Below are 23,631 nucleotides of genomic sequence, written 5' to 3' on the forward strand. Positions count from 1 at the left end.
CTAAGAAGTCAAAGGGGAAGTACTTTCCAGATAAGAATCAAAAGTCATCAAATGCCTGTGGTCACAATAGTTGAAATCATGGTCTCTTAAGAGCAATTTACACAGGCATGTGACCAAACTTTATCATCATGTATAATAAGATTCAAGATTTGCAAAGGAAAGGCCCATTCCATAATGTTTATAAAATAAACAATCATCCAATTGGACAAGAGTCCAACCATCCTTCTGGACTCTTCCTCTAGTAGATATATTGAGGATGTCTAATGGTCTGAAATTTATGATGTGTTATGTAAACATTAGAAAATTGCTGCCAAAATCAAATTTCAATGAACCATCTGTCTAAGTAGGGTGAACATAGGCTGAATGTCACTGTTACCTTTATTTTGAACTGCATTTATTTTGGTTGCCTGCCTCCTGGGAAAATGTCCTTGATGATCTACCACTTTGAAAATTAAAAACAAATTTAGAAAATTTTCAAAATTAAGCCCAGACATTATGAAAATATAGAGTTAAGGCATTTAGTTAAGCCTCTGAGCCTGAGATTCATGCAAAGCTCCTGTGCCTTGCCAAATATGATTCTTTTAAGATGAACAGCAGGTCAAAGCTCTAAGCCATGTCTGGGGCTATTGGAGGGCTTTTTTAGTAATGTTGTAGTTGTTAAGATTTTGATAAGTCTAAATTCTGTACCTCTGGTTGCTGCTCTTTATAGTACAGAAAACCGGAAAACAGCTCATGTCCCTGTTTTGAGATCACTGGCTTCCAATCATTCTCTCCCACTGTCCAGAGAAAGGAAATGGCTTTCCAAAGGCTTTGAGAAACAGATAAACTTAAATCACTGTAGCTACAAAATTTATGAAGCTCTCACAAAAAAATGCTAAGCCTGAATAACAACTTCTAAAGCTCCCATACATTTCCTCACACAGAAATGTCACAAACTCAAAATGAGGAACATTCTTTAGAAAATGCAGGCAGTTTGAGAAGTTTCTTACCGCAGCAAAGAGAAGACATCATAAGAATTGCGAACACAGTTCTGATCCACCTGAAGAAGAATATTCTTCTGAGCAATTGAATATCCCTGAAAGACATTAATCAACAAGTTAATGAAAGTAAAACAATAAAATATGTGTAAAAATTAATCTTAATGTCTGTCTTCTAAAAATTATGATTTAGAAACACCTCAGTAAATTCAAATTGTTATTTCAAAAAGTACAATTCCCATACTTAAAAGGTAAGTGAATTTAAAATAAGTATCTTCTAGGGGCGCCTGGGTGGCGCAGTCGGTTAAGCGTCCGACTTCAGCCAGGTCGCGATCTCGCGGTCCGTGAGTTCGATCCCCGCGTCGGGCTCTGGGCTGATGGCTCAGAGCCTGGAGCCTGTTTCCAATTCTGTGTCTCCCTTGCTCTCTGCCCCTCCCCCGTTCATGCTCTGTCTCTCTCTGTCCCAAAAATAAAATAAAAAAATGTTGAAAAAAAAATTAAAAAAATAAAATAAAATATAAGTATCTTCTAGTATTTTCCCACAGAAGTCATATTTCACATTAGATTGTGGTGAACTTCCCAGGGAAGTCCCAGAAGTCTTTTTAACATATTATGTGACTGAAGAAGAGTATTAACAATAATATTTCAAGTAATGTGTAGCCATCATATATAATGTTTTTATGGAGGAAAAAGCCATTCCAAGTTCTAATTAGGAATACCAGAAACATTTCTACTTAGTGAAATAAAGGTGGTAGAAGAAAGGATGATTTCTAAAGAGAACACAGCAAAATTCCATAAGAAGAACAGAACAGGTACCTGTCACTTAAGAAATGCAAAGTAAATAGTAGTCAAGAAAAAGACTCTGCACCCAGACCACCTGGATTACAATTTAAGCCCTTAATACAGCAGCTCTGTAATCTTGAGCAAGGCACCTTAACTCTCTTAGTTTAACTTTGGTTTGTTTCTTCATTCATAGAAATTCTTCATTCATGGAAATGATAACATTATCTACCTCACCAACTCCTGTGGAAATTAAAAAAGTTAATATTTGTAAAGTGAAAAGTACATAATAAGTACTATATAAATGTTTGCTACAATGCTAATATAAGCATTTTTTTAAAGTTACATTGCCAGAGACAGTAGAAGGTTATTAGGAGAATATGAACAACTTTATGCTAACAAATTTGACAACTCAGATGAATCAGATACCCTCTAGAAAAAATCAACATGCCAAAATGGAAATGAAACACCTGAACAATCCTGTATCTATTTTTTAAGTGAATAAATAATTGAAAAGCTTCCCACAGGGGCGCCTGGGTGGCGCAGTCGGTTGAGCGTCCGACTTCAGCCAGGTCACGATCTCTCAGTCCGGGAGTTCGAGTCCAGCGTCAGGCTCTGGGCTGATGGCTCGGAGCCTGGAGCCTGTTTCTGATTCTGTGTCTCCCTCTCTCTCTGCCCCTCCCCCGTTCATGCTCTGTCTCTCTCTGTCCCAAAAATAAATAAACGTTGAAAAAAAAAATTTTTTTTTAATAAAAAAAGAAAAAAAGAAAAAAAAAAAAAAGAAAAAAAGAAAAGCTTCCCACAAAAAAAGAAATCTAGGTACAAAAGGTTTCATTGATGAATTCTATCAAACATTTAAGAAATAACATCAATTTGGGGCTCCTGGGTGGCTCAGTCAGTTAAGCGTCTGACTCTTGGTTTTGGCTCAGATCATGATCTCAACAGTTCAAGAGTTAATGAGTTTGAGCCCTGTGTCAGGCTCCACAGGGAGTGTGGGGCCTACATGGGATTTTCTTTCTCTCTCTCTCTCTCTCTCTCTCTCTCTCTCTCTGTCTCTCTCTCTCTCTCACTCACTCACATGTATGTGTTCTCTCTCAAAATAAATAAACTTAAAAGAAATAACACCAACTTAAAAAAAATTAAAATAAAATAAAATACAGGAAAAGAGAACAATTTCCAACTTACAAGACCAGCATTACTGATACTAAAACTTGACAAAAACACATACACACACAATTATAGACCAATATCCCTCATGAACACAGACACAGAAATCCTTAGCAAAATATTAGCAAATTAAACCAATAATATAAAGATAAAACAATAACATGTCATTATTGACTGAATTTATTCTAAGAATGCAATACTGGTTTAGCACTTAAAAATTAATCAATTAGAAAAATACATGATAGGGGCGCCTGGGTGGCTCAGTCGGTTAAGTATCTGACTTCAGCTCAGGTCAGGATTTCATGGTCCTAAGTTCAAGTGCTGTGGTGGGCTCTGCGCTGACAGTTCAGAGCCTGGAGCCTGCTTCTGATTCTGTGTCTCCTTCTCTCTCTGCCCCTCCCCTGTTTGTGCTCTGTCTCTCTCTCTCTCTCTCTCTCAAAAAATGAATAAACGTTAAAAAAAAGAAAAAGAAAAAGAAAAATACATGATACAATTGTAAACCTATCTTGATGGCAAACAATTATAAAGATGTAACTTGTCACAATAACATAAAAGTGGGGGTACAGAGCTATTTGGAAGAAAAGTTTTTGTGTAATATTAAAACTAAATTGGTATTAATTTGAACTATGTGGTCATAAATTAAAATCCTGATTATAATCCCCAGGGCAACCACTAGAAAATAACTAAAAGATACATTGTCTGAGAAATGAGAAAGAAATAAAAATGTTATATGAGAAAACATCTAACACAAAAGAAGGTAGTAATGGAGGAATAGAGAAACAAGATACAGGAAAACAAATAGAAAATCAGAAGTCCTTCTCTCTCTATAATTAATTAAGTGTAAATGTATTAAATGCTCCAATTAAAAAGCAGAGATTGGCAGAATGGATTTGGTTTTAATGATCCACAATATGATATCTACAAGAGTTGCACTTCATTTTTTTTCAAGTTTATTTATTTTTATTTTGAGTGAGAAAGTGTGAGCGGAGGAGGGGCAGAGAGAGGGGAGGGAGTGAGAATCCTAAGCAGGTTCTGCACTGTCAGGGCAGAGCCTGATGCGGGGCTTGAACCCAAGAACCATGAGAGCATGACTTGAGCCAAAACCAAGCGTCGGACGCTAGACTGATTGAGCCACCAGGCGCCCCAACAGGAGTTGCACTTTAGAAACAAAAACACAAATAATAAAAAGGACAGAAAGATATTACATGTAAGCAATAACCAAAAGAGAGCTGGAGTGTCTATACTAATATCAGACAAATAGACTTTAAGACAAAAAATGTTATAAGAGACAACGACATTGTATAACGAAAAAAGGGTCGGGAAGATGTAATTATAAACATATATGTACCTAACAATATATAATAAAATATATGAAGCAAAAACTGACAAAACTAAGGTGAGAAATAGCTGGAGATGTCAACATCCCACTTTCAACAACAGATAGCACAGCCATACAAAAGATAAACAAGGAAACAGAAGACATGAATAATACTATAAATCAACTAGACCTAACGGACATATACAGATTGTTCCACCTAACACAACCATATAGACATTCTTCTCAAGTGCATATGGAACATTCTCCAAGCTAGACCATATGTTCAGCCACAAAACAAGTCTCAGTAAATTATTAAAGACTGAAATCACACAAAGTATCTTATCTGACCACAACGGAATGAAACTAGAAATCAATAACAGAAGGAAATATGGAAAATCCACAAACTGCAGAGTAAGCAACATACTCTTAAACAACCAGTGGGTCAAAGAACAAATCACAAGGAAAATTATTAAATACTTTGAGATGATTAAAAATGAAAATACAACATATCAAAATATACAGAATACAGTGAAAAAGTGCTGAGGGAAATTTACAGTGATGAACATCTAGATTTTTTTAAAAAAGTAATAAAGGGCTCAAATCGATAACCTAAACTTCCACCTTAAAAAACTAGAAAAAGAACAAACTAAGCCCAAAATAAGGGAAAAAATAATAAATATTAGACCTGAGATCCAAATAGAGAATACAAAAACAATAGAGAAAATCAACAAAAGTTAGTTCTTTGAAAAGATCAACAAAATTGACAAACCTCAAGCTTAGACTAAGAGAACAAAAGAAGACTCAAAAGCACACTAAAGTCAGGAATGAAAATGGGAACATTACAAAGCTTATAGAAATAAAAAGTATTACAGAAGATGTGAACAATTGTATGCCAATAAATCAGATAACCTAGATAAAATGGAAATTGCAGAAACACAAAAACTCCCCAAAATAGCTCAAGAAGAAATAGAAAATCTGAACAAACCTACAACAAGTTGTTAAGTTGTTGATTAGCTAAACTACTCCATGGAATTGCTACCTCAGCAACACATTTTGTTTGGTCATTTTGTTTGTTTGTGTGGTCAACACATTTTGTTTTGTTTGCAAGGACCTTAAACAGACTCTAGACCTCTAAGGGAAGCATGTGTCCTAACAAGCAGGCCACAGAGACACAAGTAAATGTAAGTTTGCTTACATGAATTAATGACAGGACTTGTGATCAATGGTCTCTCCTGGTTCCCAGTGCCTGTATGCTTTAAGTGTCCCTTACCCATCAGGATAAAAATCTTGATGGAGTTCACAAAAACACTGCTCTTTTTATTTGAATGGACAAATCTAGCCCCAGGCCAGGAACTCCAAAGCACTCCACCCACAAACCCTACCTACTAAAGGTACTTTAACCCAGGTTCTGCCTCTCTCTGTACTCTGCCTTGACCTCTTGATGTGGCCCCTGACGGCATGTCCTGTAATTCCTCTAGGACCTGTGAGTAAAAAACTTTTCTGTTTCAACATCTCTTGTGATCTGTTACCAAACCATGGCTCACTAACCAGCACCTTGTGCTCCACCTAATAAATGTTAATTTAATGAAGTCATAACACAAAGAAGTTATGATCAGGAATCATAGAACTCCCAGCAAAGAAAAGCCCAGGACCACATGATTTGACTGGTGAATTCTACCAATCATTTAAAGAAAAAATAACACTGGAGCAACCTGGGTGGCTCAGTCAATTGAGTGTCCAACTCTTGATGTCAGCTCAGGTCATGGTCCTGTAGTTCATGGGACTAAGCCCCGCATTGGGCTCTGTGCTGACAGCAGAGCCTACTTGTGATTCTCTTCCTGCCCCTCCCACTGCTCGTGTGTGCTCACACTCTCCCGCTTTTTCAAAAATAAATAAAACTGAAAAAAAATTTTTTTAATAAAAAAGAACACCAACCCTTCTCAAAGTCTTCCAAAAAATGAAAGAAGAGGAAATACTTTTTACCTCATTCCATGAGGTCAGTACTATCCTGATACCAAAGCCAGATAATAACATCACAAGAAAATTATAGATTAATACCCCTGATGAATGAATATAGATGGAAAAAATTTCAACAAACTACTAACAAAGTTAATCCACCCATATATTAAAAAATTTAAACCATTTAGCCAACAATTCCACTTCTGGATATATACCCAAGAGAACTGAAAGCAAAGACTCAAAAAGGTATTTGTACATCCACGGTCAGAGGAGCATTATTCACAATAGTGAAGGAGTGGAAGCAACTCAAATGTCTATCAACAGATGAATAGATAAACAAAACATGGTACATTCATACAATGGAATATTATTTAGCCTTAAAAAGGAAAGAAATTTTGACTCATGCTATAATATAGATGACCCCTGAGGTGATTTATGTTTCCAGTAAAATAAGCCAATGACTGTATGATTCCATTAATAGGTATTTACGGTAGTCAAATTCACAGAAACAGAAAGTAGATGGGTGCGTGCCAGGGGCTTGGAGGAGGGAGAGATGGGGAGTTACTGCTTACTGGGTAGTTTTTCCGTTTTACAAGATGAAAAGAGTTCTGGAGATTGATGGTTGCACAACAATGTGAACATTCTTCATGCCACTAAACTATACATTTAAAATGGTTAATATGGTAAATTTAGTATTATGTACATCCCACCACAATTTAAAAACATTTTTTTTTCGAAAAGGATTATATACCAGGAACAAGTGAGATTTATCTAAGGTATGTAAGGATGGTTCAATAAATGAAAATCAATGTGATACACCAAGTTACAGGACTCACACTTCCCAATTTTAAGACATAGTACAAAGCAACTACCCTCACTACCAAAATAGTGTGGCACTGGCATAAAGGTAGACATAAAAAGACCAAAGGAACAGAACTGAGAATCCATAAATCACCTCAAACAGCTGTGGTCAACTGATTTTAGACAAAGGACAAAGGTGCCAAGACTCACTGGAAAAAGAATAGTCTTTTCAATAAATGGCGCTGAAACAACTGGATAGCCACGTGCAAAGAGGATGACTTGGACCCATCGTTAACATCATATATAAAAATTAACTCAAAACAGATCAAAGACCTAATTGTAAGAGCTAAAACCATTAAACTATTAGAAGAAAACACAGGGTACATCTACATAACCTTAGATTTGACAATGGATTCTTACGTATGACACCAAACGCATAACCAACAAATGCAGTAATAGATAAATTGAGCTTCATCAAAATTAGCAACTTTGTGCATCAAAGGACACTATAAGAAAAGTAGAAAACAACAACCCACAAAATGGGAGAAAATATCTGCAAATCATATCTGATAAGGGTCTCACATCCAAGATACATAAAGAACTCTTTAACAACTCAATAGAAAGACCCACAATCCAATTAAAAAATGGCTAAAGGACTTAGAGACATTTCTCCAAAAAAGGTACACAAATAGCCACCAAGAACATGAAAAGATGTTCGACGTTATTAGTCACTTGAGAAAGGGGAATCAAAACCACAATGAGATACTACTTCATACCCACTAACATAAGTGAAAACAAACCAACAAATAAACAAGCAAAGTTAAAAAAAATTTTTTTAAAGTAATTTCTACTTCCAAAGGGGGCATTGAACCCAAGATCAAGAGTCATGTGCTCTACCAACGGAGCCAGCCAGGCACCCCAAAATTTTTCAATTAAAAAAAGAGGCCCCTTGGTGGCTGTCGGTTAAGCATCCGACTCTTGATTTCGGTTCAGGTTGTGATCTCATGGTTCATGAGCTCAAGTCCCACGTCTGGCTCCGCACTGATAGCTGATAGCACAGAGCCTGCTTGGGATTCTCTCTCCTTCTCTCTCCCTATCTACCTTTACTCTGCTTACATACGTGCATGTTCTCTCTCTCTCTCTCTCTCTCTCTCTCTCTCTCTCTCTCAAAACAAATAAATAAACTTAAGAAAGAAAAGAAGCGTGGGCAAGGATGTGGATAAATTAGAGCCCTCCTATATTGCCATATTGCCACTGGGAATATAAAACGTTGGACACTGTAAAAAAGTTTAGCAGTTCCTCAAAAAGTCAAACACAGAATTACCCTATAACCTAGCCAGTCCACTCCTAGGTACATACCTAAAAGAAATGAAAACAGGTCCTCAAATACTTGTATACAAATGTTCATAGCAAAGTGTTCACAATAACCAAAAGGTAGAAACAACCAAAATATCCATCAGTGGATGAATAAACAAATGGGGTATGTGTGTATATATATGTGTGTGTGTGTGTGTATATATATATATATATATATATGTGTGTGTGTATATATATGTATATATATGTGTGTGTATATATATATATACATATATATATATATATAAAAGGATATTTCTTAGTCATTGAAATGAGAGAAGTATTAACACATGCTACACATCGATGCCCCTCAAAAGCCATAAGGCTAAGTGAAAGCGGCCAGACACATTTTTTTCTCATAAAAAATCATCCACACCTACTAACCTACAACTAAAAGCAATTCATTATAGCAGGAAAAGAGCATTCATATGAAAGCAAGGATCCTGGGTTTTAATCCACACTGCTTATCATGGAAGTGAAGAAAACAATTTAATTCCTCTAGTCCTCAGTTTCCTTAATTATAAAATGAAATGAAACTACTAGCAATAAAAACAATAATAAAAAATGACAGCAATACACATAAGAGTAACATTTATGAGCATTTACAGTATGTCAGGCAGTACTGTTTTCCAAGCTAATATTAGTAATTTAAATGTGAATATGTTAAGCATTAACATATTTTTCACACAACCCCGTGAAACAGGAACTATTATTATCCCCACTTTAAAGGTGAGGAAACTGAGACGCAAAGAGGATTAAGTAGAAGAGCCATGCAGTCTGGCTCCACAGCCCATTTTCCTAACGACCATGCTACACTTGATCTCTAAGACCTTTCCAGTTCTAAAATTCTGGGTCGATGTACATTTAAGGCAACTTAAGGACACTATTAAACCCTTCTGCTTCAGCCACCACTTAGCAATTAACATTCTTAAAATATGCTAAGAGCCTTGTTCTGAATGACATCTAACTTCACCAGATGTGCGATCCTCACAGACCTCTGAGGAAGGGTTATAATGGAAAGAAATGGCTCGTTTGTATCTGGTTATCTGTGTGAGATACTGCCAAGTGCCAAAGAGCCCAGAGGAGATTTACATGTCACTCAAAATTCTTCTGAAGCCAGGCCTAACAAAGCTTCTTCAAGGAAGGGAACAGGCACCAGTCTGGGTGAGGGCCTGCCTATTAAATTGTTCAAGAAAACGGATGATTAATGTCACATAGCCAGCGCGCAGGAGTAATTCCAGGCAGATGATCGGGTGTGTTTCTAGATCCGTGGTCAACAAACTTTGTCAACGGCCAGATAGTTAATATTTTAGGCGTTGCAAGCTCCATGTCATCTCTATGGCATATTCTTTGTTTTCTCCTTCGAATTCTTCACAAATGTAAAAACCTCTCTCACCCAGAGGCCATACAAAATCATGTGCCAGACTGTTGTTTGCTTACTTCTACAGTGGATCATTGGGTAAGTTACCTTTTAAAGTATGTTACTGTACCTTCTGACAGTTTTTAGTAGCTACTACAGTCCCAAGACTATCCTGAACTCTATTAGAATTCTAAGTTATACCGAAATAATCCAGTTGACAGGCTTATGAAGCAAACAGTATTATACACACACTTATTTATTTCGGCGTTTACTGCACACCTAATGCAGGGTGTCAGGCGATCACGACCATCCTTATAGAAGAAGATAAGCCAGTACACTATGACGTATACAACCCAGTTAAGGTTCTAAGCGAAGTAAAAACTGCAAAGGTGCCAGAGGAAAGGTTAAACAAGAAATAGCTACGGGAGCTCTGATGTAGTAAAGATTCCATCTAGTAGGAGCAGAAACATCAAAGGCTGCAGGGGTGGCAGTAATTGAGATAGATTAAGAAGTATTAAAAAGCTGAATGGCAGTGAAGGAAAGTCCCACACAGACTGAACACCTTTAGCCAAAGCATGACAGTGGGAAAACATAAGCTGCATTCCGAGAAAATTAAGTAGTGGTCCAATTTGTTCAGCTTCAATGACGTGGAAATTACTTGGAACCCCGGAGAGGAAAATAGTGGGAAACAGGGCTAAATAAGTAGGTTGGGAGGGTCAGAGCAGAGAAAGCCTTGAATGCCATGCTAAAAAGTGAAGACAATCTCCAGGCGGTAAGGACTCAGGAAAGGTTTCTGACAGTGTAGCACAATGATCAGAGGTGCGTTTAAGGAAGGTTACTCTGGTAATGACAAATATGATGCGCTGGAGAAGGCAGAATGTCCAAACCCCAGTTACGAGGCCATTCTAAAAATCCACACATATGAGAGCTCAAACCATAAGAGAGAGAAGATAAAAGCACAGATAGAACTAAAAGTACTCTCCATACCACTGACTGGATCTGGGCTGATGGAGAGACGGAAAGCAGGTCAGAGGTTTAGAAACGTCTAGCAGACAATGAGAAGTCACTCTATAAAGCCTTTAAGCAAAGGAATAAAAAATGAAAGCATGCCTTAGGAAGATTAATCAGGCAGTGGTGAATAAGGCAGAGTGGATATAAAGAGACCAGAGGTCAGAGGTCACCGGGGAACTACTACAGTAACCCAGCCTTATGGCGGTGCCAGTCTGAGCCTGGATCATGCATGGCAATGGAGCTGGAAAAGTAGCCACGGACAGGAGTCATTTCAAAGGACTCAAAAGAGTCTAGTGGCCAACGGAATAGAGTAGATTAAAAAAAAAAACAAAAAACTGCCATACTTGAGGACTGCATAAATGGGAAAATAGTTAATAACGATGTGGAAAATTGGAAAGGAAAGCAAACCTGGAGAGAATAATGAAGAGTTCTGTTTTAAGTATGATAATTTGCAAATAGCAGGTATCTATGCAAAAATGGTCCGAAACTATTTAAACATAGAGAACTAGAATTGTGAGTGACAAGCCATACAAATGACGACAAGCAACCAGTGTACCCCCTTAGAACGTATAACCATCTGCCACTACAGAAGCCTCATTCATAACAAATATTTACTGGATTACTACTAAATCCCAGGCTAACCACTAAGGATAAACGAGTAATGAAGACAGACAATGCCCCTGCCCTTACGTGCTCTACAGTCTAGTAAGAAAGAGAGATGAGCAAATGGGCGATCAGAAAACAACCAGGTAAGGGTCACTGATGAGGAAAATGAAATGCAAGGTGCTATAGGAGCATAAAGAGAGGTATCCAAACCGGACTTAGGGGTATAACACAGAAAACCTTTCTGTGGCGATGGGTTCTAAGCTATGGGTGGGGTGCTTAAAAATCAGGAACCATTTCACACGGCGAGACCTTTTAAGCCACTAATTACTCTAAAATGATTGAAATAAGAGAGGGACATGACCAGCATTTTAGAAAGATAAATCTGGCTGTAATCCAAGTAGCAGGAAAGTAGTTATTTAGCAGACACCATCAGTAGTGATTCAAAAAAGAGAGAGGGGGCCAGGATGACTCCCCTGTTCTGACCTGAGACAGTACATGGAGAGTGGTACCACTCACCAAACCAAGGAACACAACAGAAGTTTCTCAAGATGGGGAGAGGAACTGAGTCAGTTTGGGACTTGTAGAGTGTATGTGTCTCTGACACATCCAAGCCATTTGACACAAGGCTAGGTATATGGAAACACAGACTGGAGATGTGGGCTTGAGAGGATCTGAATCCAAATACGACATGTTCATAAGATGACAAAAGGCCCAAGTGGAAGCCTGAGGACAATAACTTAAAGGCCTCCACCAAAAGCCTTCCCCAGCAGAACCAACAGCCTTCTATATGTTATTCTTAAAACTGTGAGCTTTGTACATAGTCCTTTTTCTGCTTACTTAGTTAGAATAAGAAATTATGGGGGCGCCTGAGTGGCTCAGTCGGTTAAGCGTCCGACTTCAGCTCAGGTCACGATCTCGCGGTCCGTGAGTTCGAGCCCCGCGTCGGGCTCTGGGCTGATGGCTCAGAGCCTGGAGCCTGCTTCCAATTCTGCGTCTCCCTCTCTCTCTGCCCCTCCCCTGTTCATGCTCTGTCTCTCTCTGTCTCAAAAATAAATAAACGTTAAAAAAATTTAAAAAAAAAAAAAAAAGAAATTATGATTGGCAAGGAGGAAAAAAGCAATGGCTCATTCTGCTACTTGAGCGTATTTTCATATGCAATGGGTATTTGCAAAATATAGTATTTATTTGTACAACCTCTCTTAAAATAGCTACCTGATGAATCAACAGACAGCCTGTGTTCCTATGTGTTTATGTTCATTTGGACATTAATACGCTTTTAATTGTCAGCCAAGCTTAAACTGACAAAAATTGTGCAAGTATCTCTGTCAAGCACCTTCAAGCCTCAGGTACTTTCTACCTCTGGGCTCTGACGAAGCCCAGAAGCTGAGCTTTTAAGAAGGAAAGGCAATGGGGCGCCAGGGCGGCTCAGTCAGTTGAGCTTGAGCGTCCGACTTTGGCTCAGGTCATGATCTCGCGGTTTGTGAGTTCGAGCCCCACGCCGGGCTCTGTGCTGACAGCTCAGAGCCTGGAGCCTGCTCCGGATTCTGGGTCTCCCTCTCTCTCTCTACCCCTCCTCCACTCATGCTCTGTCTCTCTCTGTCTCAAAAATAAACATTTTTAAAAAATAAAAAAAATTTTTAAAAAAAAGGAAAGGCAAGACCTCTTCTGAGACACTAAACCAGAACTGAATATACGTGCTCCCCCGGATCTGGTCTAAGGTTTGAGGCCACAGAGGATGTGGTCCCTCAAAATACGAGAAGTAATGAGAAATAAGAAGAGTACTGTTAAGCAAAGGTATACAGATCCTGAAACTAAAATCAATCCCTTCACATCAATAGGGTAAAGAGATTCTTGTTCTTATTTTAGTGGCTTAAACAACCCTCAAAAAAGCATTACAGTCATAGTCCACACTCCACATATGAAGTGGACTAAATGCTATTAATGCTACTTCATGACAAGAGGACTGAAAGTGCCCTGCTAATGTAACCCAGGAGTATATTTCAGACTAGAGATAGGAACCATATGATCCCAGGAGACGTTGTACACTCACAGAAAAATATTTACCAAGCAAAGTCTACACTAAGTCCTGAGACCAAAAAAGTGAGTAAAACACAACTTCAGTCAAAAGGAACTTATGCCCGAAGAGGAGAAAAGATGCACACACAAATTACCGTAACTGTTATGGGACTAGAGAAGGCAGCAGTGGAATCCTGTTAAAGAGCATTAGCTGAGAGAGGGAGAGGGGGAAAAAAAGGATTCCCAGCTTTACAGAACAATTTAAACTGAAACTGACGATCAGAGGGGGGGATAAAAGGTCAAGAATGCCCTCACTACAAATCCAAGAGAGAAGAGTAAAAACAAGTTTTCAAAATTTTAAACAAAACCAAATTTTAAACTCTCTGAATCCCCCCAGCGAGGACAAGTCTGGAGTTCTGTTTCTGTTTACTTTTCAAGAATCTAAAACATCTATACAAAGAACCATGCCTGGCTTTGAATTTTCCAGTATTAAAATACTGAAAAGCTCAAAAATTGTGCTAAGAAGACAAGATCCTCCAAATTCGTAACAGGAAATATGGCATTTTCCCAGATTATTTTCTGGCTTCGGTGAAGAGAGAGAATGGGGACCACACTGCAGCAGCAGGATTTATAAATATGAATTACAGGATAAGATGATTTTCCAAACATCTGTCAAAAGTTCATTTGATCCACGGGAAAAGGGGAAAAAAAGACTCAAGAGAAGCCAAATATAGTGACTAATATGTGGACCTTTTACAGACTTCAGCGGGTTGATGGCCTCATGGGCATCACATGCCCGCTCAACAATAATAAACATACAAAGCCTACACAATAATGCACTTCATACCATCCAGAGCACTTTCCCATGTACCCGCTCATTTGACTCTCACAATGCACATAGCGGATACCTCTGGTTAAATGTAAAGACAGAGAGCCCTGGTATTTTAACATGCTATACATAGTGGGAAGATGTAGAGACGCCAGGTAGCCTCGTGGTTAAAAGAAAACCACTGTTCTGCCACTTCCTACTTATATAGTCTTGGGTTAGTAGTTTCATGTTTTCTTCTAGGGTACTTTACGTATAAAATGAGAGTAATAACTACCTCACGGAGTTATTACCCAAGATTAAATAAAAACAAGTATGATAGCTAGTATAGTGATGAAAACTAGCAATGGTAGTTTTCAAAAGCTCTATAAATACCTGGTGCAACACTGTTACTAGGAGAGCACTTTTCCCCTGAATTTAAACTGCGCTCAGATACCTAGATGTTTTATAACAAAGCAGGCAGCTGTTGGAAACAGCCCCTGAAGGTTTATTCGCTCTTTGTTTCTTGTATGTTGTAATGGGGGGGGGGGGGAGCACAAGGAAAGTTGACTAAAATATGTGTAGAAATAAGCTATTTTTATAATTTTCCAACTTTTGCTTGATGATGTACTGAAAGACCTGGACAAAATTATACCATATCCCTTTCCCTGTTGTTAAAACATAGGCTATTTGGGACACTTAATCCCTAGTTCTGAACATTCTGCTTATGTATTGTGTGGGACGTGCTTTGGAAACAAGTTAGTGTCCATTAATTTGACTAGCAAGAGGAAAGAGCCACCTTTTTACTTTCTCAGTTCTATGAAGTGAACTAAACGGAGGTCTCTTAACTGGGATTAGAATTCAGGTTTTCTACTTTTCAAAACTATCATGTCTTGAAAAATATAAAATTAGGAGTTTTCATTTGTACAGGTCTCAAAACAGGCCCTGAAACTTGCTATTGTCCCTAAATCTTCAATCTAGGCTTGACTATGTACGTCAGGTGACCAAGTCATGTGACTGTGTTTGTGAAATTAATCACCAAATTGCTATTTTCATCTCCTGAGAATTTCATTCCAAAAAGATTTGGTCCTTTTTACTGGATTCCACTCCTGCTCTATTTTCCCCATTACAATGAGAAAGCACTGCCATCTACTGGACTCTGAAGATATTGCTGCTATAGCTTTTAGTCCGAGAGAATTCTTACAATTCTACTGCTTTTTTGCACTTTGTCAATAATATAGCAGTTAGAGTTATTTTGACAGTATGAGTTACATAAAAATAAAATTCCAGGAGTCAGGGGTCAGGGTAAAGTAGGATAGGAGACAGAAATAATACCACCACCCCCCCCCCCCCCCGCCCCATTATTGCTGATAGTCCTAAATACAACATGCATTCACCTACATTCATTAACAAATTTCTACTGAGCACCTACTATACTATACCCCAGGTACTGGGCAAGGGACACAATGTTAACACAATAGGATTAGAGAGGTAATCTCCCTTATCATATGATAGAGTTTAGCACCTAGTGGGTAGTTTCCATTTATTATTGAATTCTATTCATGTGCCAGGCTCATAATGTTCACGACCACCTTTCATCCCCCAAACAATTTATGATGAGGTAGAAATTGTTACCTTCATTTACAGAGGAGAAAATAAACTCAGAGGTGACTCAATTTGCCCAAGATCTCTCTCGTAGGTAAGTTAAACTAGGAATTAAACTCACAGCAATCTGACTCCAAAACCTGTATTCTTAACCACCAGATTACACTCATCCAGGTAGCTGTCAGCATCCTCCCCAAAACAAGAGGAGCTGACAAAAGGAAATTCAGGCAAAGATGGTCTTACATGTCTATGTTAAAGGCAAAACTCCTAAACCGAGAACTGAAGGTTTTCAGCTTATTGGAGAAGGAGCTGACCCAACAGCCTCTTATCCCCCCTGCTCCCCTAATTGCCATTCTGGCAGTTAAATCCATCTAGAAAACATCTCTTCAAGCCATCTAGCCTTATTCATCAACTTCCATCCGCTCCAACTTCAAGCTACAACAGTGTTCCTCTCTGGTTCTCCATAGTCCCCAAACATTAAAGAGGGCACCTCGGGGCGCCTGGGTGGCGCAGTCGGTTAAGCGTCCGACTTCAGCCAGGTCACGATCTCGCGGTCCGTGAGTTCGAGCCCCGCGTCGGGCTCTGGGCTGATGGCTCAGAGCCTGGAGCCTGTTTCCGATTCTGTGTCTCCCTCTCTCTCTGCCCCTCCCCCATTCATGCTCTGTCTCTCTCTGTCCCAAAAATAAATAAACGTTAAAAAAAAATTTAAAAAAAAAAAAAAAAAAAGAGGGCACCTCTACCTAAGGTGCTCTTCAAATTACTTATATTCTGCTCTAATTCACCTGTGTCATCTGCAAGACCCAAATAACTGACACCAAAAACAATTTTTCAAACGAATCCCTAAGATTTTCTGGTGTGTCCAATAGTTTCCAAACACACTCCTGGTAGTGAGACCGAACTGACTAATCCGTAATAAAATTGTATTGCACTTCATCAAAAGTCACCATTCTGTTTTGACCCTCCAAAGAATTATGTAGAATAAGAGCAAACAGCCCAGATCTTCTTTTAGGAAAGTCAATAATCTAGATTTAGAAAAGATGAATTGGGGTGGTTACAAAACAAGTTTTTGCTTTAGAAAGCATTTTACCTTAAGCCACACTAAACAAACTTACGATGATACTTAAAACAAGCTTCTATTTACACAGTGCTTTTTACACTATGTGTCAAGGCACAGCTGGACTAAACAAAACTCACAGAATTAGGAAAACCCTCTTACCTTATGTTCAAATGGAGCACCATAGTAGCCATCGTTCAGCCCAAAAATTATTTCATTCTGGTTGCGGGCATGAATCTATAAAAGAAGAAAAACACCCTATCAGTTCTTCTCATTCCAATTAAGTTTTTTTTTTTTTTTTTTTTTTTTTTTTTTTTTTTTTTTTAAATTTTTTTCCACGTTTTTATTTATTTTGGGGACAGAGAGAGACAGAGCATGAACGGGGGAGGGTCAGAGAGAGAGGGAGACACAGAATCGGAAACAGGCTCCAGGCTCCGAGCCATCAGCCCAGAGCCCGACGCGGGGCTCGAACTCACGGACCGCGAGATCGTGACCTGGCTGAAGTCAGACGCTTAACCGACTACGCCACCCAGGCGCCCCATCCAATTAAGTTTTAATATGATTGGAGCATGGCAGTTAAAACAGGACCTGCTTCAATGCTGAAAAATAGGCTGACTAATCTAACAAGCCAGCAGAAAACAAATCACTTCTCCTAAGACCAGAGAATCTATTGAGAGCCTCTTGCTTTAGTCAAAGGGCTCACAAAATCATCACATGAGATAACAGGCACTATCATTCACATATATTTTCCACAAATACTTCTTGAGATTGCTATGGAAAGGCTAGTTCTAAAACACAAGGGATCCAGAGACATACTGTATATTCTCTGATCTCAAAGAAAACACAATCCTAGTCCATAAGAGTGCTTTAAAAAACATAAAGTCCTGAGGTGCCTGGGTGGCTCAGTTGATTGAGTGTCTGACTTTGGCTCAGGATCTCTCGGTCCATCAGTTTGAGCCCCACGTCAGGTTCTATGCTGACAGCTCAGGGCCTGGAGCCTGCTTTGAGTTCTGTGTCTCCCTTTCTCTCTGCCCCTCCCCTGCTCGTGCTCTTTCTCTCAAAAGAATAAATAAACGTTAAACACACACACACACACACACACACACACACACACACACACACACACAAAGTCCTAGAAAAAAACATACAAGATTAATATTATTTTCTATTTTCAAAAAGACAGTTTAAAGATAATAATACCTAAGCCGCATCATCACTCTGGACCCTAGTTTCCTCAACTAGAAATGAATGAGTCAGATTATGCTCTGTTATATCACACTTCTGTACTTACCCCCACCTCCTCCGGCTAAATCCAACATATCATCCAAATTTCACTCAAGATGACCAATCAATTTAACCTAACTAACGTTGGTAAAACAATCCGTTCAGTGACAACAGAATACACGACACATGTATAGGAAACACTCACCAAAAAGAGATCTTATATTCTGGGCCATAAAATAAACCTCACAAAAGCCAAAAGGATTGAAATCATACAAACTATTTTCTCTAAATCCATCAGAATTCAAGTAGAAATCAAGAAAAGAAGGATATCTGGAAAATCCACAAATGTTTGAAAATTAAACACCATACCTCTAAATAACCCTTGAGTCAAGAAATAAAAGGGAAATTAGAAAATATTTTGAATTGAATGAAAATGAAAATACAACATTGAAGTCTGTGAGTCAGAGTTATTGCAAGGCTTAGAGGAAAATTTATTAAATGCTTACTTTAGAAAAGATAAGTCTCAAAACAGTAATGCAAAATCCTACCTTGAGAAACTAGTAAAGAAGAGCAAAGTAAACCCAAAGCAAGCAAAAGAAAGAAAATTATAAGTATAAAATGAAAAATCAATGAAACTGAAAATAATGATAATCAATGAAACTAAATACCAGTTCTTTGAAAAGCTAAGAAAATGGATAACTCTCTAGGCAGAGTGATTAAGAGTAGAAAGAGACAGAAATTACTGATAGCAAGAATGAAAGAGGAAAGGATCATTAGATAGCCTATAAGCCTTACAAGAATAGAATAATACTGTGAAAATTTTTATACTAATAAATTTGAAATCTTATGTGAAACTGACAAACTCTTAGGAAAACAAACTATCAAAGCTCACTCAAAAAGAAATAGATAACCTAAAAAGCCCCATATCTAGTTAAGTAATAGAAGTTATACTTTTAAACTTTCCCACAGGGAAATCTTAACACCCAGATGGGTTCACTGAAGAATTCTGTCAAACATTTGTGTAATAATGAATACCAACTTTGTTACACAAATCCTTCCAGAAAACAGAAAACTAAACACTTCCCAATCTATTTTACAAGACCAGCATTACTCTCAGACTAAACCAGAAAAGAACAATGCAAGAAAAGTACAGACCAATATCCCCCACGGACACAGATGAAAGAAGTCTTAACAAAATATTAGCAAATATAATCCATTATGAAAGGAAATTTCCTGAACCTGATAAAGTGTTTACAAAATTTACAGCTAATATTATACTTAATAGCGAAGGACTGAATACTTTTAGCCAACATCAGTAACAAAACAAGGATGTCCACTCTACTCACTTCTATTCAACATTACATTGTACTGAAGTCTGAACCAATGAAATAAGAAAAAGAGAAAAAATACATACCCATTAAGAAGAAATTAAACAATGTGTGCACAGATATGACTGCCTATATAGGAATTTATAAAAGGAATCTACCAAAAAACTACTAGACCTAATAAATGAGTTTAGCAAGGTCAGAGAATACATGCTCCACACAGAAATGTTTGTATATATTAGCAACAATAGTTGCAAACAGGAATAGTTTTTTTAAAGGAACAGCATTTAAACTAGCATTAAAAAACATGGAATCCACAGGTACAAATCTATCAAAATATGTGCAAGATCTGTATACTGAAAACTACAAGATGCTGATGAGTGAAATAAGATTTTCACAAATGCAGGGATACCATGTCCATAGATTGAAACACTCGATACTATTAAGATGTCAATTCTTCCCAAATTTTCTTAGATTTTTGTAGAATTGACAAATTAGTCCTAAAATATATATGTAAAAGCAAAAGATCTAGAATAGCCAGAACAACTCTGAAAAAAGATCAAAGTTGGAGGATGCATATCACCTGAATTCATGATGTATAAAACTACACTATTCTAGATCATGTAGTACTGGCATAAAGACAGACATGCAGATCAATAAAATACAATACAGTCCAGAAACAGACCCATACAAATGATTTTAAACAATTCATTTCAACAAAGATAGCAAGGTAATTCAATAAGAGCTCTTACAACAGAGTACAGGAACAAATGTTCATCTATCTGCAAAGCAACGAACCTTACACTTTAAATAAAAGTGAATTCAAAATGATCATAGGCATAAACATAAAACCTAAGACTGTAAAACTTCTAGAGAAAAAACTCCATAGAACAAATCTTTGTGACCTTGGATTAGGCGAAGATGTCTTAGATATAACACAAAAAGGATGAAACATTAAAGTAAAAGCTAATATAGCAGACTTCATCAACACTTATAAGCTTCTGTTCTTTGAATGGCACTTAAAAAAATGAAAAGCCACAGACTGGCAGAAAATAATTGGAAAATACAGATCTTATAAAGAACTGACTCATATCCAGAACACATACAGAAGTTCTACTCGATAATGAGAATTCAAACAACCAAATAAAAAGTGGGCAAAAATCTGAATATTTTACAAAAAAAGGGTAAGAGAAAGAGAGACTGATGACAAACATTTTTTTAACTGCTCAACATGATTTCATCACCAGAGAAATTCAAATTAAAATCACAAGATTCTAGGGGCACCTGGGTGGCGCAGTCGGTTAAGCGTCCGACTTCAGCCAGGTCACGATCTCGCGGTCTGTGAGTTCGAGCCCCGCGTCAGGCTCTGGGCTGATGGCTCAGAGCCTGGAGCCTGTTCCCGATTCTGTGTCTCCCTCTCTCTGCCCCTCCCCCGTTCATGCTCTGTCTCTCTGTCCCCAAAATAAATAAACGTTGAAAAAATAAATAAATAAATAAAATCACAAGATTCTATACACCCATAACAAAGCAGCACAAACAGAAGAAAGACAAATTAAGAAAACAATCCCATTTACAATTGTACCCAAAAAAATAAGAACCTAGGAATAAACCCCAAAAAGCAGTGAAAGACCTGTGCTCTGAAAACAAGAAATTAAAGACAATGCAAAGAAATGGAAACACACTCCAAATGCTACACTCATGGACTAGAAGAACAAATATCGTTAAAATGTCGTACTACTCAGGGGTGCCTGGGTGTCTTAGTCGCTTAAGCGTCCAACTTCAGCTCGGGTCTTGATCTCATGGTTCATGGGTTCAAGCCACATGTCAGGTTCTGTGCTGACAGCTCAGAGCCTGGAGCCCTCTTCAGATTCTATGTCTCCTCTCTCTCTGTCCCTCCCTGGCTCATGCTCTGTCTCTCTCTCTCAAAAATGAATAAACATTTAAAAAAATTTTTTTAATGTCTCACTAGTCAAAGCAATCTACACATTTAATGTAATGCCTATCAAAATACCAACAGCATTTTTTCATAGAAATGGAATAAACAATCCTAAAATATATATGGAACCACAAAAGACCCTGAATAGTCAAAGCAATCTTGAAAAAGAAAAGCAAAGCTGGAGGCATCACAATTCTAAACTTCAAGTTATATTATAAAGCTGTGGTAATCAAAACAGTATGGTACTGGCATAAACACAGACACATAGATCAATGCAACATAATATAAAATCCAGAAATAAACCCACAATGATATGGTCAATTAATCTTTGACAAAGCAGAGAAGACTATCCAATGGGAAAAAGACAGTCTCTTTAACAAATGGGTGTTGGGAAAACTGGACAGACACATGCAAAAGAATGAAACTGGACCACTTTCTTACACCATACCCAAAAATAAATTCAAAATGGATTAAAGACCTAAATGTGAGACCTGAAACCATAAAAATCCCAGAAAAGAACACAGGGAATAATTTCTCTGACATTGGCTGTAGCAACATAGGTCCCCTGAGGCAAGGGAAATAAAAGCATAATTAAACTATCAGGACTACATCAAAATAAAAAGCTTCTGCACAGCAAAGGAAACAATCAACAAAACTAAAAGGCAGACTACTGAATGGGAACAGATATTTGCAAATGACATATCTTATAAGGGTTAATATCCAAGATATATAAAGAATTCATAAAACTCAACACCCAAAAAGCAAATAATCCAATTTAAAAAAGGGCAGAAGGCACAAACAGACATTTCTCCAAAAAAGACATTCACAGCCAACAGACACATGGAAAGATGCTCATCATCACTTACCATCAGGGAAATGCAAATCAAAACTATAATGAAATATCACCTCATAACTATCCCAATGGCTAAAATCAACAATACAAGAAACAACAGGTGTTGGCAAGAATGTGAAGAAAAAGAACACTCACGCACTGTTGGTGGGAATGCAAACTGGTGCAGCCGCTGTGGAAAACAGTATGGAGGTTCCTCAAAAAGTTAAAAATAAAACTACACTATGATCTAGCAATTGCACTATTAAGTATTTACCCAGATAATACAAAAACACTAATTCAAAGAGATACATGCACCCCTATGTTTATAGAACCATTATTTACAGTAGCTAAGATATGTAAGCAGCCCAAGTGTCCATTGACTGATGAATGGATAAAGAAGATATGGGGTGTGTGTGTGTGTGTGTGTGTGTGTGTGTGTGTGTGAGAGAGAGAGAGAGAGAGAGAGAGAGAGAGAGAGAGACAGAGAGACAGAGAGACAGAGAGACGGGGGGGGGGGGGAAATTACTCAGCCATAAAAAATGGAAGCTTGCCATTTGCAATGATTTGGATGCATCCAGAGAATATAATGCTAAGTGAAATGAGTCAGTCAGAGAAAGATAAATACCGCATCATTTCACTCATATGTGGAATTTAAGAAACAAAACAAATGAAGGGAAAAAAGAGAGAGAGGCAAACCAAGAAACAGACACTTAACTACAGAAAACACACTGATGGTTACCAGAGGGCAGGTGGGTAGAGGAATAGGTGAAATAGGTGATGGGGATTAAGGAGTACACTTGTCATGATGAGTACCAGGTAATTAAAATAAAAACTTAAAAAAAAAAAAGAATCACAAGATATCACTTCAAACCCACCAGAATGGCAAACAGTTTGGCAGCTTCTTATAAATTTCAGCACACACTTACCACTAGACCCAGACGTCCCCTTCCTAGGTATTTACTCAAGAGAAATGACAACATATGTCCACAAAAAGACCTATATATAAATATTCACAGCAGCATTACTCATTGTGGTGGTTACTAGACTTCACACATTTGTCAAGCCTACTGAACTGTATACCTTAAAAGAGTGAATTTTATTATATATCCATTATACCTCAACAACCTGACTTGCAAAAGAAAATTTCATTCAAAAGTCAGCCCAACCTGACTCTACCTAGTCCTGTCTAAATACCTCTTCCATATATTCCCCCAAATTGTATTACAAAGCCGTAGTAATTAAAACAGTATGGTACTGTGCAGGTCTATGCAAGTATTCATCAATTATCAGTGTATTAAGTCTAAGGATCTTGTCTTACCCACCTCTGGATCCTTAACAGTAAGAACAATGCCTGATAGAAAGTACATGATCAATGAACCTAAGTAATTCTGTCTATTATCCTCATACATCTTAATCTTGCTTAGTCTGAAAATTTGTAACCCTATTTTTTTATGTTTATTTGTTTTTGAGAGAGAGAGAGAGAGAGAGAGAGAGAGAGA

General features: G+C 37.8%; 1 protein-coding gene across 2 annotated transcripts in view; it reads right to left on the reverse strand.

Moving 5' to 3' along the window:
• Nucleotides 1-23,631, reverse strand: part of UVRAG (UV radiation resistance associated) — a 297,500-nt gene that overhangs the window by 214,618 nt on the left and 59,251 nt on the right. For both annotated transcript variants that reach the window (XM_043580203.1, XM_043580204.1), the window contains 2 exons: nucleotides 16,978-17,052; nucleotides 990-1,075 (listed from right to left, as the gene is read on the reverse strand). In XM_043580203.1, the coding sequence (XP_043436138.1) occupies nucleotides 990-1,075; nucleotides 16,978-17,052 (161 nt within the window). The remainder of the gene's footprint in view (nucleotides 1-989; nucleotides 1,076-16,977; nucleotides 17,053-23,631) is intronic.

The sequence above is a fragment of the Prionailurus bengalensis genome, chromosome D1, assembly GCF_016509475.1.
Source record: "Prionailurus bengalensis isolate Pbe53 chromosome D1, Fcat_Pben_1.1_paternal_pri, whole genome shotgun sequence".
Lineage (NCBI taxonomy): Eukaryota > Metazoa > Chordata > Mammalia > Carnivora > Felidae > Prionailurus > Prionailurus bengalensis.